Below are 17,677 nucleotides of genomic sequence, written 5' to 3'. Positions count from 1 at the left end.
GTAATGTAATAGGGATTCAGGGCAAAGGGTGGAAGAAGCACTCGCGGAAGGAAGGATCATCCGGGGTCATTTAGAGCTGTCGAATTGGAAAGCACAAAAAAGGAAACCGGTATAAAGTCAGACTCACGATGGAGATGTCAAAATAAAGCTAAATTTAAAGTAATTTCTATTTGCAACATGTAGCGACCACCGTGTTAACCTTGTCTTCTAGACGCACCGACCTTAGTGTCTTTTCCGAAGACTTTGGAATGGAAACAAATCCAGTTCTCCGACACGAAGAGCTTGCCTTGGTACAGGATTTCTTTCTGGAGAGCACAGGTAAAGCCTAAGGGACGGACGGGTGGAACAGCACCATTTAGAATATCACCAAACTACTGTTGCTTCTAAGAGGTCTAACTCAAACAACAGTTTGCCTGTATTTTGGTGACAAAATAGTCACTCACACTCCAAAGTTCCACCGCTAGCTTCTTCAGGGCCAACACATCCATTTAATGCAACTTCAGAATGGCCTGCCTGCCTTGTTTGGCTACTGTCATTTTGTTTGTTTTTCACCAAAAAACTTTCTGGAGGGAGCTCGGCATGAGCAGAGATGCTCCTGTCCACCATCTTTGTGACCCCGACTGAGCATCCCCCAAACCTTCAGGTCTGCCACTTTAACTTTCAAGTATGTGCCCTGTGAATTTGGGTTGAAGCATGCCCAAAAGTGTGTCTGTCATCTTCCCTTCTTGAACTGTGACCTTAAAACGAGCATGCTCAGAAGTATGCTCACCCTCAACATGATTTCCTGCTTATATAGTTTCCCAGATTAAAACCTTTTGGCTTCCTTTCTTTGAGGAGGACACTGCCTTGGGAATAACTCCTATGTTCTTTACCCACTGCAGGTAATAGATTGCTTCTCATTTTTTAATTTCTTGCTATACGTTTCTGCACTTAAAATATGTAAAGACACATTTGGCTGCACTATCCCTTCTTTTTACAGAGCTTTCCCCATCATTTTTTTTCTTTCTTTCTTTTAAGATAAGGTGTTTCTGTGTGGTCCAGGCTAGCCTGGAGTTCAGCATTTAGACCTGGTTGACCTCAAACTTGAGAACCTGCTGTAGTCTTGAGTTCAGGGTGGGACTCAGGAGTGCCTAGCTCTTGAGTCATCTTTAGCATAATAAGGTCACGGTGACTAGAATGTGTTTTTCAATTCGAAGTGTTCGAGACATCTTAAGAGCAGAAATGGGAGGAGGTTAAGTCTCCCTCTAGAAGCCAAGAATGATGTTTGAGAAGCCTCTTCTATCTGCAACAGTGTGTCACCTGCATGCTAAGATAAGCATTCCTGGTCCTCTCTTGCCAAGATCCTAATGACTCACCGATGAAATAAATGGTCTTACTGGGGAAAGAGCACATGACCACACCTTCTGCCAGCAGCTCATGGCAGGAACCTAGTCTTGACTCAACAAGTATACGCCAAGAGAGGCTGGAGTTAAGTCGTGGGTCCTGTGATGAGCCACATGCTAACCAGGTATGCCCAGAAGCTGCTTGGGTGTGCTCACTCTGCTCGGCACCCCAGCCCCCCTCCCAGGCATGAATGCTTCGGTAGACCAGGGACGATGCTTCCTGTTAGACTTCTGCGGCAGCCGTTCCTGCCCCAGGCTGATTATCTCAAATCTCAGGATGCCTCAGTCACAGACATTTCAGCATACATAGAAATGGCAAGGACATCACTGTGGAACCTTCCTGGATGCGTCTGTATCACGAGAGCAGGCAGTTCCTTTTGTCTCATGTTCCAGGCTGCTAGTGAAAGGTGAGTGCAGCCGGACACTTCCGTCAGGACATGGTCTATACCTTCTAGAAACTTGTCTCTTGGTGACTGCGTCCCTGGAATGCGCTTTCCTTCTTCCTAAACTGTTTCGACAACTCAAAAAACACTTTTCAAAATATTTCTATCTTAAGTGTATGTGTGAATTGTCTGCACGGATATCTGTGTACCATGTTCATGCCTAGTGCCCTTGGAGGGCAGAAGAGGGCACTGCTGGCCTGGGACTGGAGTTACAGACAGTTGTGAGCTGCCGTGTTGAGGGCTAGGAACTGAACCCAAGTCCTCTGGAACTGTTGAGCCATGTCTCCGGCTCCCTTAGACAGATGTTAAACCTGTAACTTAAGCCAGCAACAGGCGGGACTTACTTTGCCTCAGCGGCTCCTCAGTTGGGACGTCAAGGAATAACTTGTGAAAGTGCATGTTGGCCTTGTACTGCAGGAGGACAAAACACAGGCATCAGCACCGCCGCTACAGTTCTTCTCAGCCATCACACATCATAGCCTTAGTTTAACTGATTGATTTTCCAGTTCAATCCATCAGTGAGACACAGGGGATCACACAAGTTCACGTTCTAATGATTAACGCCTTGCCGGGTGGCCAGCTTAGCATCAGAGCAGGGCAAAGGTACTCCTGATAAGACAGGAGACGACAGTCGAAGGACTTTACCAGGGAAGGTGCTAGAGACATACACACCTAAGTACCTTGGGGAAAGTTCATGACTTAGAAGCTTTGCGCTCAAATCACCCTGAGCTTGAAGTCTTTGCCTCTACTTCTGCCTTGGTGTGTGGTCATGCCCTCACCATGGGCCTCAGTTTTTTTTTTTTTTTCTGTGACTGACATCAAAAGAATTTCCTGCCTGAGAAGGACAGTGACATGAAGCAATACACTGGGAGAGCCCCCGACGAGGGACAAGATGGGGCCACCAGTACTATGTGGTCGTGAAAGCACATGAGGCCACGGGCAGACGAGCAGGACCTAATGCTCCAGGGCAGTTCGAGGCCCAAGAGTCTGAAGCACTGCAAATGGCTTCCTTGCAAATTGTACCTGTCTCCTCAACTGTGGTGGTAACACACGGCCAGAAATTTATAGCTAGCGAAATGGTTACCGCAAGCATCATCTGTGCCCCGACCCAAGTAGGTGACACCCCCATTCCAGGCTTAGGACATCGTGAATCAGGGCTACTGAGGAACACGGCCACACAGTGACTGAGAGACATATTCAGGTCCTTTAGTGACAGGTTGCTCTGCTTCTAGAACGCTTCCAAGAAAATATGTGATAAGATAGTGTTTCTTAACCTTCCTAATGTGCCCATCTTTGATATAGTTCCTCATATGGTCACACCTACCATAAAATTATTTCATTGCTACTTTATAACTGTAATTTTGATCCTGTTATGAATCATAATGTAAATATCTGATGTGCAGGATAGCTGACATGTGACCCCCATGAAATGGTCCTTCAACCCCCATAGGCTGAGAACACTGTGGTAAGAACTCTGACAAGCAGGTCCTTGATGCTATCTGAACCATCATTGCTCTGCAAAACCAGACCATCTACTGGCATAAAGAACACCCTAGATCAGGTCATTAAGAAGGCAGATGGCCCCGGCATGTCAGCTGTTTAACAGACGAACATCTTATGTAATGTGTACTAATGCATTCTGCCTCCCACGCGTTCATTTTGCATCAGAGTTCTGGAATTTCCTCCTATGAGGGTCCCTATTCAGGTTCTCCATCCTAGGAGCCTGTATCGAAAGCTATATGTCCTATACAGTAGGGGCTTCACAGTTTTTCTTTTTAATGGTTACAGACAGCACTGACTGCACACCTAATTTCAAATATCCCAGAATAGTTGTACATGTTGACATGCACCCGCAATGTGGGTTATTAGGGAATCTAAGGCAGGAGGAGGACAGTCCTTTAAGGTCAACCTGGGCTATACTGGGCAGACATGTCTCAAAAAGAAAAAAAATAAAGGTTGGAGATATTCTATTATAATAGCTGGGAGACTAAAACAAGAGGATTGTCATGAGCTCAAGGGCAGCCCAGGCAGCAGAGTATTGTTGGGTGAGGAGTGGAGGAGAAAGAAAGGAAGAGAAAAATAATCAACATAGCAAATAAGCACATAATCTGACTGATGACTGCCCCTGTGGGGGATGGCAAAAACAGACCTTTAAAAATGACACACCTTCGTAGGGTAGCTGTGGAGATTAAAAATACTTAAGTTTCATGTCTGTGTCAACGATTTTGTTTAGTTCTTAGAAGGTACGTATGCATGCAATTAGGGGAGATGCGGGAAACTGGGGTCAGGGGTCTCGCTCAGTAGCGGAGTTTGTTCTTGGTACACAGGATTTGGGTTCAACTCCCAGAATCCAAACCTCAAATAAAACTCAAACTCCCCTAAGCTGGCCCCAGTAAAGGTGGACTTTGTCACCTCTCTGGGTGAATTTAGCAGAGTTGCGACCCGTGTGTTCATAGGTCTTGCTTCTCTGTGTGGTGGGTTCCCGATGAGACTGTATTATCATAAGGGTGTGGCAGCATCACTGTGTTCTGTGAGATTACCACATTATCTCACATTATCCGTGAGATACCAGCATCTGCAGGTCAGGCTCCTGACGGTCCCACAGTCTTGCATACTCCTCTCCGTGTGTGTGTGTTGATGGGTCAGCTGTGGAATCAGGCAGACGGACGAACAGCGTCCATCTCTCCTTCACATTTTCTAAATCCCGTGCCTACTCTGGCCTTGGTTAGTGGGGCACTGCATTTATCCATTCTTACTCTTCATTGGCTCCGAGGGCTATGGCGCCCTCAGAGCCAACACACTGCAGTCCCTCATTACCTGGCTGGAAGACGAAGACTTCTTTCTTTCAGTCTTAGGGTCACTCTTGCTCTCGGCTTTACACTCATTCTTATCGCCCGTCAAAGAGGAACCATCAAAACTGGATTTTGACCTGGGGAAATAAAACCCGCGCAGATTACACAAGGAACTGTTTATGTGAACGCACTATAAATCCTCACTGTGGTACCACGTCATGAGAAAGACTGGCATTGGTTTGTTAATTTTCGATACAGATCAGAACTCGCAACACTGAGGGCATTTGCGCATCACGTGCCGGGATGACCTCAGCAGGCTGCTGCTGTGAACTGCAGAAAGGGAGTCTGAGATGTGAAAGTAATTCCATCAGTTCAAAAGCGTTTAAATCAATAGGAAGAGGAGTCCTCGAGGCCCATTACCCAATAAAATTACAGTTGATGCTCAATCAAAGAATATTTTTTTATCTCATAATCCATTAGTATTTAATAAGAACTAACTAAGTGGAGCATTGTGCTGAAGGCCTTAGGCATACAAGATAGTCTTTACTCTTAGAGAGCTTGTGGGTACACGTATCAAACATTGTTTTTTCTTCCTTTTGTTAAAGGTAGTGCACGCTGGGCATGGTAGTGCGTGTCTGCCATCCTAGCACATGGAGGGCTAAGGCCTGAGGCCTTGATTAGGGGTCTGACAGGTTCATTTCACATCTGCTTTCTGGTCCTGCTCACAGCACCTGTAGGGAGTGAGCGCATGTTGAGAAGACCCAGAGGGCAATGCTGTATAAGGAAGTGCTCCACCCACAGAGGGTGGTGCTCCACAGAGGAGCCCCTGTGCTGAAGTGCCTCTCCAGGTCATCAAAGGTGGCATTGTCTGGCCCATTAGCCCACAGTCCTCACTTCTTCCAAAGATCTCCCCGTTTCTGCAGCTTGGCTGACAGGAAGCAATGCAGGTGAGGCCACCGTGGGCTATAGAGAATGTTCCAAAAACAAGAGTGGGGTTTGGGAAGAGGGCTTAGTGGGTAAAGAGTGAGCGCTACTCAGCCATGAGGACCCGATCTTGGACCCCCAGCACCCATGTAAAAAGCCAGGCATGTCTGTGTGCGTCTGTAACCTCAGCACTGGGTAGGCTAGATGGGGGCCGTTGCTGGGTTTGATGTCACCAGCCTAGCTGAAAATGATGGGCTCCATGCTCAGTGAGAGACCCCGTTTAAAGGGATATGAGGGAGAGAAAGAGCGACAGGATACATGAATTCCTCCTCTGGTCTCTCAGTGTGTACACATGGGCTCATATAACCCTCCCTACCATGGGCCCACGAGGCATACCACACAGCCAGACAGCCAGACACCACCTTAAAGCCCAAATCTTCCCCTGTCTGTTAAAGGCAGAGGCCAGAACTCTGGAATTCTTGTGGCAGGTGACTTTTAGCCGGGCTCCCCACTTTAAGCAGATGTGTGAGTCTGTACATTATCTCCGACCCTGCAGCTGAGAGCAGTCGTTTCGAAGTGGAAAGCGTGTATGAGTTCTAGAACTGACGCGCAAATGCGTTTTTATCATTATGTAGTTGCTTTATTGCTAGTGGCTGGAAATAGTATACAGAATGCCCATCATTTTACAGTTTCTTAAACTGAAACTACCGATTTGGTTCAAAGTACATTTAGTAGGAATCTAAATGAGTTCAAATGCCACAGAGGGACAGACGTATAGAAGCTGGGTGGACAGTAGGCACTGGTTTTCTCTGCTATGAGAACACAGGCTGTACGAAGTTCATGCTTCCTCCAGCGGTTTATGATACCTAAATCTCAGGAACTCACAGTAGATGGACTTAACCATCTCTGGACTAGCTAATGTGTTCCCTGGGAATCCTGCGATTATTGTGATTTTTTTTTTTAAACTATGAGTTTGCCTATACTCGACCTGAAAAGATAAAGTAGTCTTACAAAAGTCAAAAATAATAACGACGCTGGGCTGGGATGGCGCAGGCCTTTAATCTCAGCACTCGGGAGGCAGAGGCAGGTGGATCTCTGTGGGTTCAAGGCTAGGCTGGTCGACAAAGTGAGTTCCAGGGTAGCTAGGACTATCTCAAAAAAGTCAAAAAGACATTTAGATCATTTAGATAGGTACGACAGTGCCCCCACTACAACCTAGTAGTTGGAAGATGAAGCAGGAAGATCGTGAATTTAAGGCCACCCTGGGAAATATAGCGAGTTAGGGGGATGCCTTACCTACACAGCACCTCATATACAAACAATAACAATAAAACAGCGCTCGGTATTGGCGGCGCACACCTTTTTAACCCCAGCACTCGGGAGGCAGAGGCAAACGGAGCTCTGTGAGTTCGAGGCCAGCCTGGTCTATAGCGTGAGACTCTGTTTCAAAGCAAACAAACAAACATCAAAAAGGCAAAATGACAACAACAAATAAAACCCCCAAGCAAATAAAAGAAGGATGGAACACATCACTTCTGCTGGTTCGATCCATGTTACTGGGATCAGAAGGCAGCAGGCAGGTGTTCTGAAGGACTATGCATCGGAGGCAAATGCAGTAAGATGGGCAGCCCTCTCTTTGAGGGCTTGAAAGACACAGTGGCACAGAGGCTGGTGTGTGGAGCAGACGGGAAGCTTCTTTGCATAATACTGACTTCTTTGCACCTTCTCGGTCACGCTATTCTCACTTCCTATAGCTGCCCACAAGCAAGACCAAAGCCCCGTGCAAGGTAAAGGCCCACGAATGGCCAAGCATTTCCAGACATGGCGCCCAGAGCGTCAGTGCCGGGGCCCTCTGCACCACTGCGTGCCCCCGTGGTTTCCCACATCTCCTACCGACGCATGAAAAGTTCTCATTTGGAGCCTGGGGGAAGTCAGAATGAAGCCAAGCATTTGCAAGGTGACTCCCCAGTCAGTCACAGTGAGAGAACGGTGAGGGTACATGCACGGCACTCTTGTCGGGGACAGTTATTTGGTGAGTGGGGCAGGATGCTCTGCCAGGAAACGGCTATAGAAAAAGGGTGAAAGACGAGATACTGCAAACAGGGTGTGCAGGGAAGACAGAAACAGTTGGCGGTGGTACCCAAAAAGGGAAATCTGGGCGAGAAGTTACGATGCAGGCATTGATTTAGAAAGGAGATACAGGTGGGGAGCTGGGGATGAAGGGGAAATGTAGGGCTTGGGTAACTTCTCCTGGCAGAGGCGGAAGGTTCTAACAGTTACAATAACGGGAAGGAGAGCCGTCTCCCTTAGTGGCGAGTTCTAAAGTCTATATTTAGAACTGGGGAATGTAGCTCAGTGGTAGAACAATTGCAATGTGTTCAATCTCGGGTTTGCTCCCCAGTACCAAAAAACAAACAAACAAACAATAAAAAAAGAAAACAACAACAGCAACAGAACTTCTCACATTTACCACCCCTCTGGCCACACACCTCTCTAAGCTTGCCCTCGGCAGTTTCTGCCTCTGGGAGTGATGGAGCCCACAGCTCTCTGTAAAAGCACTCCATCACTCCTTTGACCTCACGGACAAACCAGGTCTCCTTCACAGCCCCAGACTCAGAACCCGAGCAGCTTTGCAGAACCCTGGGATGTTTTCTCCTCTGCTCTTTCCTGTGGCTTCCAGGAACGTGAGGGCTGGGTGTGCCTATGTGGGGGCCAAGCAGACACTGGGTGCATTCGGCACTGAGAGCAGACCCGCTGGTTTCCTCGGTCAGCAAATTAACGTTTCCAGAAAGAGGCAGCCTTTCTGGAGAGGCTAGGGAGCAGGAGGAAAAGATCCTGCTAGGAAAACGGGAGAAGACAGGGCAAAGACCACGGCCATGCTTTCTTAGGGCAGGATTTGCCAAGGTCGAGCCACACTCTTAACGGCAAACATAAAACTAGAACCACAGCGCTCCCTACCAGTCCGAGAACAAAGGATCCACCGAGGACTCACCACAGGCCGAGGCTTCTCTTCTGGTCTGGGGACTCGGCCTCCACTGATGAGGTAGGGGACTGGGCTGTTGGCGACTTGCTGCTCTTCCTTCTGTCCTCCACACCATTCTCGGCCTCCGAGCTGGAGAAGAAAGAAAACCGCTTCACTTTAGACATCCGGAGGGAGGTGGACGGAGACATGATGAGGTGCCCTCGAGTTCTGGAGAACCGGAGGAATGAAGATCATTCCTCACTGGCAGCCTTGTCAACTCCCTGACAGCTGTGGTCCTTCCCAGGCTCCATTCTAAAGCCACTCTGTGGGACAGTAGCTGCAGGTGACACCTGCTTCACTTGTAAAGGTCTGACCGCCCAGGACTTGCTCAGCTCCCTGTCTGCGCCTGTGGCCCCGAGCTGCTCGGCTCTGCCCAGCCAAGGCGTGTGCTGGGCTGCAGATCACCTGGAGGCTGGGAGAGGCCCTGAGCGCAGGCGCAGAGCTCACACACATATGGGTGGCCTCCTGCAGGTGCTGGGAACCCCCACCCTCTTTGTTTGCACTTCTCTTATGTCACTTATCACCTTTTGTTGTACTTATGACGGTCACACTTTGGGTTGTTGTTTTAACTACGCACTTCCCTAAGCAATTTACAGACACTAATCTTTACAGCCACCCAGGCTAGGTAGGCATTATACCTTCATTTTTATAGGTAGGAAATCTGGGGCCCTCACGGAATATCTTGCCAACAGAACTCAAATCAATTTTAGTTCTGTCCCTTCGTAAGGTATTTGTATACACATTCTTTTTCTAATTCCATCTACCCATCCATCCATCCATCCATCCATCCATCCACCACCCATCCCGTTCTCTCACCCCCAACTCACCTACTTATTCACCTTATTCAATGTGGAATTTCCAAGGTGTGGCAAGAATTGCATTCATCTTTACATTAACCCACTCAACACGGAGTCTTAGCATTAGCAGCGGGCTATGAATAGGCTACGGGAAAACCAAGCCTGACCTTGGTCAAAGAGACAGGAAGGGAGTAGAGAAGAAGGTAAATTAAGAGGCTTTGCTAACTGAACTACCAACACATGGATGGCTGCCAGAGTGGTGGATGAAGCAGGCACAACAGTTGGCAGATGAAGATTGCTTTGGGGTGACTTTCAATGTGGGAAGCGGGAAAGAAGGTAAACCGACGGAGAACAAAGGTGGTATTCATGGTCCAGACTGTCTTTGATCTTAGTCTGTGCTGTAAAAACTCAGGAGACATGCTTCTGAGGTTTCGAGCACTCTCGTGAGGCTGAGTATAGAGTCAGATGCACTAGAACGACATCGCTATGGCACATTCGTTGATTTTCCTCCTAATTTATCACCTATGGGGTATATCCGCTTGCATGCGATCAGGCAGGAGGTTAGCATGCAGGGGGCGAAGCTCTGTGTGTGCTCATTGACCCTGTTTCACACCATGCAGACACTGCAGGCCACACCCAATGGGAATGATATCCTGGCACTAAAATCAAGACTGCAAAACCAACTACTAATCCCAGAAATGGCTGGGGCTCTCATTTTGTAGTTAGTATTGCTCTTTTTTCCAAGCAGATAAATACTGAAGGACAGAGACCAACCCTCACCTCCTTCAGTTTTTCTCAAGGTATGTTAGAAGCGCTTAGTCCACACTGTACTGCTTAGTTCACATGTACTACACACATGACAAGAGGCACATGCGAAGCCTTGGAACTCTGACTGGGCCAGGTGTGGAGGTACACACCTTCAATCCCACCTCTTGGGATGTAGAAGCAGGCAGATCTTTGTGAGCTTGGGGCCAGCCTGGTCTACACTGGTAGAAAAAAAAATGCTTTGCTTTAAAATTTTAGGGAAAAAATACTTTATTTAACTTCAGGACCAATTTGTGGTCTTGAAGAGCTGAGAAATTGTTAAGAGGCTTTGAGTCCATGTGGTGGTTTGAAAGTAAATGGCCCCCAAAGGGAGTGGCACTATTAGGAGTGGCACTATCAGATGTAGCTTTGTCGGAGTAGGTATGGCCTTGGTGAAGGAAATGTGTCACTCCGGGGTGATTTGAGTTCTCCTGAGCTTAAGTTACTCCTGGTGTCGCAGCCACTTCCCATTGCCTTCCAATTAAGATGCAGAACTCTCAGCTCCTTCTGCAGCACCACATCTGCCTGCACACCAAGAGGATAATGGACTGAACCTCTGAAGCTGTAAGCCGGCCCTAATTAAATGCGTTCCTTTATAAGAGTTGCCGTGTCATGGTGTCTGTTCACAGCAATAGAGACCCCACGTAAGACGGGCCATCTTGGCCTGTTCTCTCTGTTCATGTATTTTATGTGGATGAGGGCTCTATCTTCATGCACCTCAGAAGACGGAGTCAGATCCCATTACAGATGTTTGCAAGCTACCGTGTGGTTGCTGGGAATTGAACTCAGGACCTCTGGAAGAGCAACCTGTGCTCTTCACTGCTGAGCCATTTCTCCAGTCTCCATGCCTGTTCTTTCTAATGCCAAAGATCGAGCTGTCTGTCTATCTACACACACACACACACACACAAAACCTCTTTCAAGTTCACCAGACATAAATCCCCTTGGGAACCCTTCTTTCAGTAGAGAGACCGACTTCTTTTATGTGGGAAATGACTTCATTTCACCATCCACTTAAATACTTCCTAGATTTTACACAGGTTCAGACTGTCTCTTAGAGGCATAGCCACGGCTGTCTTGTATGGAAAGAGCTGCTCCTCCGAAGAGCGACTCAGAAGGTGGCTCTCCCGATACTTGGCTCGGCAGAGACAGATGTACCTTGCTTTGAGCACAGACGGCCTAGCTAGAAGCTGCAGGGTATCCAAACTGGGCTGGATTTTAGCTCCTTCCGGGCCGACCTTACTTGGGCAGGCACTTCGTACAGGGCAGGGTTCTGAAGGTCTCATCACGTGGTAGTTCTGTTTCTCAGACTCTAGATTAGCACTGGAGTCTCCAGCACACATCTCTAAATGTCCTACAAACAGTGACGTTCAGTGTAAGACACACTTCCACTCTCTTTGAACACGTGCTAAACTTCAGTGCCGATTCTCTGCTTGACAGCCCTACTGGGGGCACATTGGCTTCACGGCCTTTCCTACCTGGTCCCCTTCAGGTACCTGCTGGTTTCTTTCTCTTTTAAAAGGATTTGTTTTATTCTCAGTTATATGTATGTATCCAAGTATGGATACATGTACAGGTGAGCGCAGGTGCCCCCAGAGGCCAGAGGCATTGGATTCTCTGGAGCTGCAGTTACAGGCAGTGAGTCACCCAATCAATGCAGGTGCTAGGCACTGAATTCTGGTCCTCCGCAAGAGCAGTATATGATCTTAACTCCTGAGCCATCTCTCTAGCCCCTCCTGTTGGTTTCTTAACTCAGCAGGTACCAACTGAATGCCTTGGGTTATTCACTTTTCTCCCCAATGCCTTCCTTATTGAATTACTGCTAGAAGTTCCTTCAAATTTAGGCACTTTCTGTTTTTTTCCATGGCACTAAGCTTTCACATTCTCTTCTGCTGGTCATCTGTAAGCTGACTGATGTGGGAGTAATTGGGCATTGTCTCAAAGAGGAAGTGAATTCCGTCCATGGGCCAATTCAGTTTCAAGGTGTTGTTTATTTAAAGGTGCTAAGGGCTTAAGGGTACTAATTCCCAACAAGTAACTTTCCTGCAGGTGCCCCTCACCTTGAGGCCTTGCTAGCAGAAGACTAAAACCCACATAGAAGCCAGACAGTGGAGGCCCACCCTGCTGTGCTTGAGGGCTCCCAATGCTTCCCTTCGGCTCTCGGGAACTGGGGGATTACTGAAAATGAAGTCAAGCAGGCTTAACTTGCTCATGGACACAAAACCAGGGTTTCATTGTTGTTTCTAAAAAAGAAGACAACCCCTTTTTACGGACAAAGCCTGAAAGAGTCAGTTGGGAAATCTAATCAGTTTCTTGGAAAGGTCTTTATTAGGCTCAAAGCTTTCTCAGTGAGCGATATTAGGATGCGGATCAATCTGAGTACCCACAGAAGGAACAGAAACTGCCAAAACCACAGGACTTAGCTCCATCTGCCTTGGCAGGTTGTTTCTTCTCCTGCCTTAGGTATCCAAGTCAGTATGAGTTATGGGCCCTCAACGCCTCTCAGTAGGAATCTGAGAACAATGGGATGGCTAGCATCGACAAATAAACCTGCCCCGGCCTATTAAGGGACTGCATTTCATACTAGCCGGGACAAGCTGACTTTGGTTTAACACTGCCACATATTGTTATACAATCCACAAATCAAAACAGGTTGGACCACCCTTATCAAAAGGTTGATGCTTCTCATTTCCCAGACCTCACTAATCTGATGATGACTTTTAGATTTCACAGTTTTTTTTTTTTTTCAAAATTAGATTTCTTAGGTAGAGGTTAGTATCATTTCTTCTGGTGATTGTCCTGGGGAGTTTAAAGGACATCCAATATTCCTTTCTCTTGTAAGCACATTGCCACTAGGCAGAAGCCACAATTAAACTGCTTCTCAGCTAATGACATCAAGTACCTTGCCGTGGTTTAGTCCAGGAAGCTGGAATCCTTCCCAATTACAATGTCAATTCTGTGTTAATCTAAGTGAAGGCATTAAAATAGTGTGTCACTAAGCTTTCTTGTGCTAATAACGGTTAGGGTAATTTTCCAGGCACCTCTTTAGAAACTATACCCTTTACCATCAAAGAGGATCTAAGTAGGAAAAATTCTGGAAGTGGGATTGTAGAGATCAGGGCCAGCTCAGAAGCAGCCCTATTGCTGCTTGAAGCGTACCCCCAGACGCTTGTCTTGTACGTTGCCTGCTAGTCAGTGGCTCCCCAAAGAGCGGGCAAAGCTGCGCTATTTGAGAAGATTTATCCTCTAGTGATGGAGGAGGGTTCTGGGAGTTGCTGGGTGACACCCTCTGTAAAAATACCAACAGCTGGTCTAGTTACCCTAAGGAGGAAGCAGACTGGACGGTCAGAGGGACAATGCCCCGAAAGAAACTTTACTCTCCCTATGGCTGTCAGACTAGTGAAAACACAGCTCCAGAAATCTCCGCTGGAAGAGGGAGCAGGGTGGAATCTGTACCAGTCAGAGGAAGGGCTTGTCACCTAGAAACAGATCTCACACAGTCCCAACATCTTATCAGACAGCCTTGCCGGAGAGACTGGAATGAGACAGCGGTGGGTGCGACCACTCCTTGACCAAATCTGCCTAGTTATGCATCCTCCTGTCTTCTATTTAAACCTAGGCTTCCAATCAGAACCTCAAAGACGGATTAGAGCCTGGGTGAGGGTGACGTGTTTACCCGAACTTTCTATTTGCTCTCTTCCTCCAATGTCGTCACACTAAGCAATCTGTTTTCTCTGCTTTTCACCACTAAGCATCTCTTTAAATGGAGTATCGAGGACAAGTGGCTGAGCCTATCTTGTTAGGGATGCTGGTGCCCAGTCTTTGACCTTAACCAGTGCAGTGACATAGGGTGTGAAGTGTAGAAGTTGATAATCAACAGAAGAATGACTAGAAGACCCTCAGCTTCTCTCATCTGGTAAGGGCAGGATATCCCAGTATAGATAGAATGTGTAACAACAGCCCCTGGTTTACAGTTCTAACCAAGTGTGTATTTTTCTAGCAGAGTTTATGGGTCTACATTTGTACTTCAGAACAGATACCATAAGCACCAACACAGTTTGTACGTTACCAATGGAGAGAGAGAGAGAGAGAGACAAATTCTTCTACTAGTTTCACGGTGGCTCAGTTTCTCTCTCCAGTAACTCGGGTGCCTTTCTTGTTAAGACTCTGGGAAAATGAGTATGTGCATATTATCCATGTAAATGACAGCATCCTAGTGTATACCTTGCTTTTAAATAGTTTTAGAGTTGCTTTAAATCTTGTCTCTGTACGGGGTGGGGTGAGGTGGGGGGTATGGGAACATGGGCGCAGGTGCCCACACATGCTAGAAGAAGGCGCCAGATACCCTGGAGCTGGAGTTATAGGCAGCTTCCAGCTGCCTGTCACGGGTGCTGGGAACCTTTGTAAGGAGAGGAGGTACTCTCAATCGCTGAGCCATTTCTCTGCCTCCTAAGTTTAAGAAAATTACTTACGTATTTATTTGTTTATTATTTTGTGTGTGTGTGTGTGTGTGTGTGTGTGTGTGTGTAGCTGGAGGTCAGAGGGCAATCTGTGGGAAGCTGTGTTTCCCTCCTACTGTGTGGGTCCCAGGGATGGCCTGGCAGTAGGTTGGTGCCTTTGTCTGCTGAGCCATCATGCATGTCAGCTTCATTTTGCTTTAAAAACAACAAAAACAACAACACACATGACTCGGTGCTCTTTCTTCATCAGTATGCACAGATCTTTTTTTTATTATCACCTTTCTTCCTTCCTTCTCTGTTTCTCTCCCCTCCTCTGTCCAATGGGGTCTTTCTATGTGATCCAGGCTAGATTTGAATTCAAGGCCCTCCGGTCTCAGCCTCCTGCGGTTGGATGACGGTAGTCACCACGCTCAGTGTCCTCGTTCTTTTTCAATGCCTGCACAGTGTTCCACTGTAACCAGTGATTCATAACTGAACCAGTTCCTTACTGATGGTTATTTAGAGAGGTTTTAAGGTTTTGCAAATACAAAGAACACTGCAACTCCTATCTTTATATTAATCGTGTGTATGACTATACCTACAGGAAAGTACAGATGCATCTTCTGCACCAGAAGTCGTGAGATTTAAAAAGGTTATAGTCATTGTCAAACTGCCCTTGGTAGAGCTTCTGGAACTTACACCCACAAGACACAAAGATACTTATGGGTTCCTCCTAATGAAGGGTGGAACAATATACATATTAAAAGCAGATAGAGTCCCTGACACATAGACTATGATTAACAACTTTAATAATGACTGTTAGGCTTTTTGATTTTTACAAATAAGAAGAGTTAAAAAAACCCCATTAAAATCTTAATCTTTGCTTATTTTACTTATTAATTTCTAAGGTAAGTACACAAAGTAATGAGTTTCACTATGGCATTTCCTTACATGCTTGTCCTTTTACTTTAACCTCATTTGTTCTTCTCCATTGCCCTTCCTCATGTCCTCTGCCCTCCTCTGGCTGGTTCCCTGCTCCTCCTCTTCTGTTTCAGGTCACAGGTATTCCATCATTTTGTTCCTACTGTCCTTAAATCCCTGCTCCTCTCAAAATCCTTTTCTAGATTTATGGCCTACACACACACACATACACATAACACAACACACATACTTAAAAAAAAAACAAACTTTAAACATTTAGAAACGTTTCCAGGGCCTTTAAAATGAGTACATCTAAAAGCCACACCATAATAATGGAATAAAACCTCCAAAAGAAGAGTAACTCCCCACGTCCCTGAACAAGGGAAAGCAGAAAGTAAGAGGTACAACACTCATTCACGCAGGACTCACTCAAATCGCCAGGGTCAGTGGCTCAGACCAGAACAGAGATGTGCTTATCAGACTGAGTGCACGAGGAAGTGTAGGCGGGAAACTTCTGGAAACACTAGATTAATTCAAGGTGTGCCTGTGAAGGATCTTTCACAATGCTCCTTCCACAGCCTATGCTCAGGCAGCTGAGGGCATAGTGCAAGAGGGAAAGACATCAGAAATATCATGACGGAAGGATGCTAAACTCTGAAGTACAAGAAACAAGGGCATCCAGGACTGGTACAGGGCCCAAGGACATCCTCCTGATCCTTCTGGGGATAGGCTTGTCCTCAAGCAGGGGACACTCTCTATCCATGAACAACAAAATCTGAACAGACTTGTCTAGCGTCCTTCTTTCATTTATTTCCCTTCCTAACCAGTACTAGAGATGAAACCATGGCTTAAGCATGCTACATACGTGTTGAATCACGTCTTCAGCTCTTCTTCCCTTTGAGACAAAGGCTAACTTACAAAGGCTGGCCTTGAATTTGTAATCCCCCTGCCTCATCCTCTAGGGTAGCTGGGTTTATAGGCTCATGCTACTAGACTTAACTGAGTCTCATCATTGTTTTGAAAGATTTATTTTACTTTTAATTATGTGTATATGTGTGCATGCGCACATGTGAGTGTGCATGTGTTAATGTGTGAATGTGTACATAGGGCTGCAGGTACCTGCGGAGTTCAGAAGAAGGGGCTGCATTCTGTGGAGCTGGAGTTATATTCAGAAGTGCCTACAGTGAACTGAATTCAGATCCCCTGGAAGAGTAGGACTTTAACTATTGCACCTGTTCCTGGCCCTCATTCTTAAATAAGAAATGTAAATGACATTCAGTGATGGCCAGATTTTGTGGGAATATTTAAGTACGTAAAGGTGTGTTACATTTGTTTCTGTGGCATCCGTTTAATGATGTAAGGATGTGTTGTGTTCTTTTCACCTTGCCTGCCTAAGGCACCTGATAGGTCTAATAAAAAGCTGACCAGCCAATAAGTAGGCAGGAAATGGACAGGAGGGGCTGCTGGGCAGAGAGAATAAATAGGAGAGAGAAGAGATAACAAATAATGAGGGAAAGAAGAATAAGAGGAGAGAACGAGGGGAAAGAAGGAGAGAGATGAGAGAGATCACGCTCAGGGCAAGAAGCTAGGCATCTGCCAGCCAGCACACGTGAGAAGCAGCGAAAGCAAGATATACAGAAGGAATGAAAAGTAAAAAGCCCCAAGGCAAAAGGTAGATAAAGAGAATCAGGTATTTTAAGCTAAAATGAGCCTAAGCTAGGCTGAGCATTCATAACTAATAAGAAGTCTCTGTGTCATGATTTGGGAGTTGGTTCGTGGCCTGGTACAGAACCCTGCCCCCACCGAACAACAACAACACAACAAACAAAAAACTAATTCACAGTATTGTGGAGAAGGAGAGCCCATTTGTCTCCCAACTCTTACTTCTAACCCTGGTTATAGTTTGTAAGACACTTCAGGACCTGCCCATCTACCTTCTTGGTCTCTCTGATGCTCACACACTCCAGCCAGCCACCCTGCTTGTTCCCAGGAGGAAACCCTGCCTGGGCTTATCCTTCAGGTGGACACTCTCAACTTCAAGTCTTTCCTAGTCACCTTCTCAGTGAAGCCATGTCTTTAACAAGTGCTGGAAGACAGTATCAAGACAGAAAAATATCAAAAGGAGGAAAAGCAAGAAAATTAAGATGTGTAAG

General features: G+C 46.5%; 1 protein-coding gene across 2 annotated transcripts in view; it reads right to left on the bottom strand.

The window, feature by feature from the left end:
* The window catches only part of Gramd2b (GRAM domain containing 2B), an 89,926-nt gene that overhangs the window by 16,389 nt on the left and 55,860 nt on the right, over positions 1 to 17,677 (bottom strand). For both annotated transcript variants that reach the window (XM_038329755.2, XM_038329756.2), the window contains exons 2-5: positions 8,534 to 8,653; positions 4,643 to 4,754; positions 2,170 to 2,236; positions 222 to 325 (exon numbers count right to left, since the gene is read on the bottom strand). In XM_038329755.2, the coding sequence (XP_038185683.1) occupies positions 222 to 325; positions 2,170 to 2,236; positions 4,643 to 4,754; positions 8,534 to 8,653 (403 nt within the window). The remainder of the gene's footprint in view (positions 1 to 221; positions 326 to 2,169; positions 2,237 to 4,642; positions 4,755 to 8,533; positions 8,654 to 17,677) is intronic.

The sequence above is a fragment of the Arvicola amphibius genome, chromosome 5, assembly GCF_903992535.2.
Source record: "Arvicola amphibius chromosome 5, mArvAmp1.2, whole genome shotgun sequence".
In the NCBI taxonomy this organism is placed as follows: domain Eukaryota; kingdom Metazoa; phylum Chordata; class Mammalia; order Rodentia; family Cricetidae; genus Arvicola; species Arvicola amphibius.
Note: the sequence above shows the minus strand (reverse complement) of the source record. Positions and strands in the feature narration are given on the sequence as shown.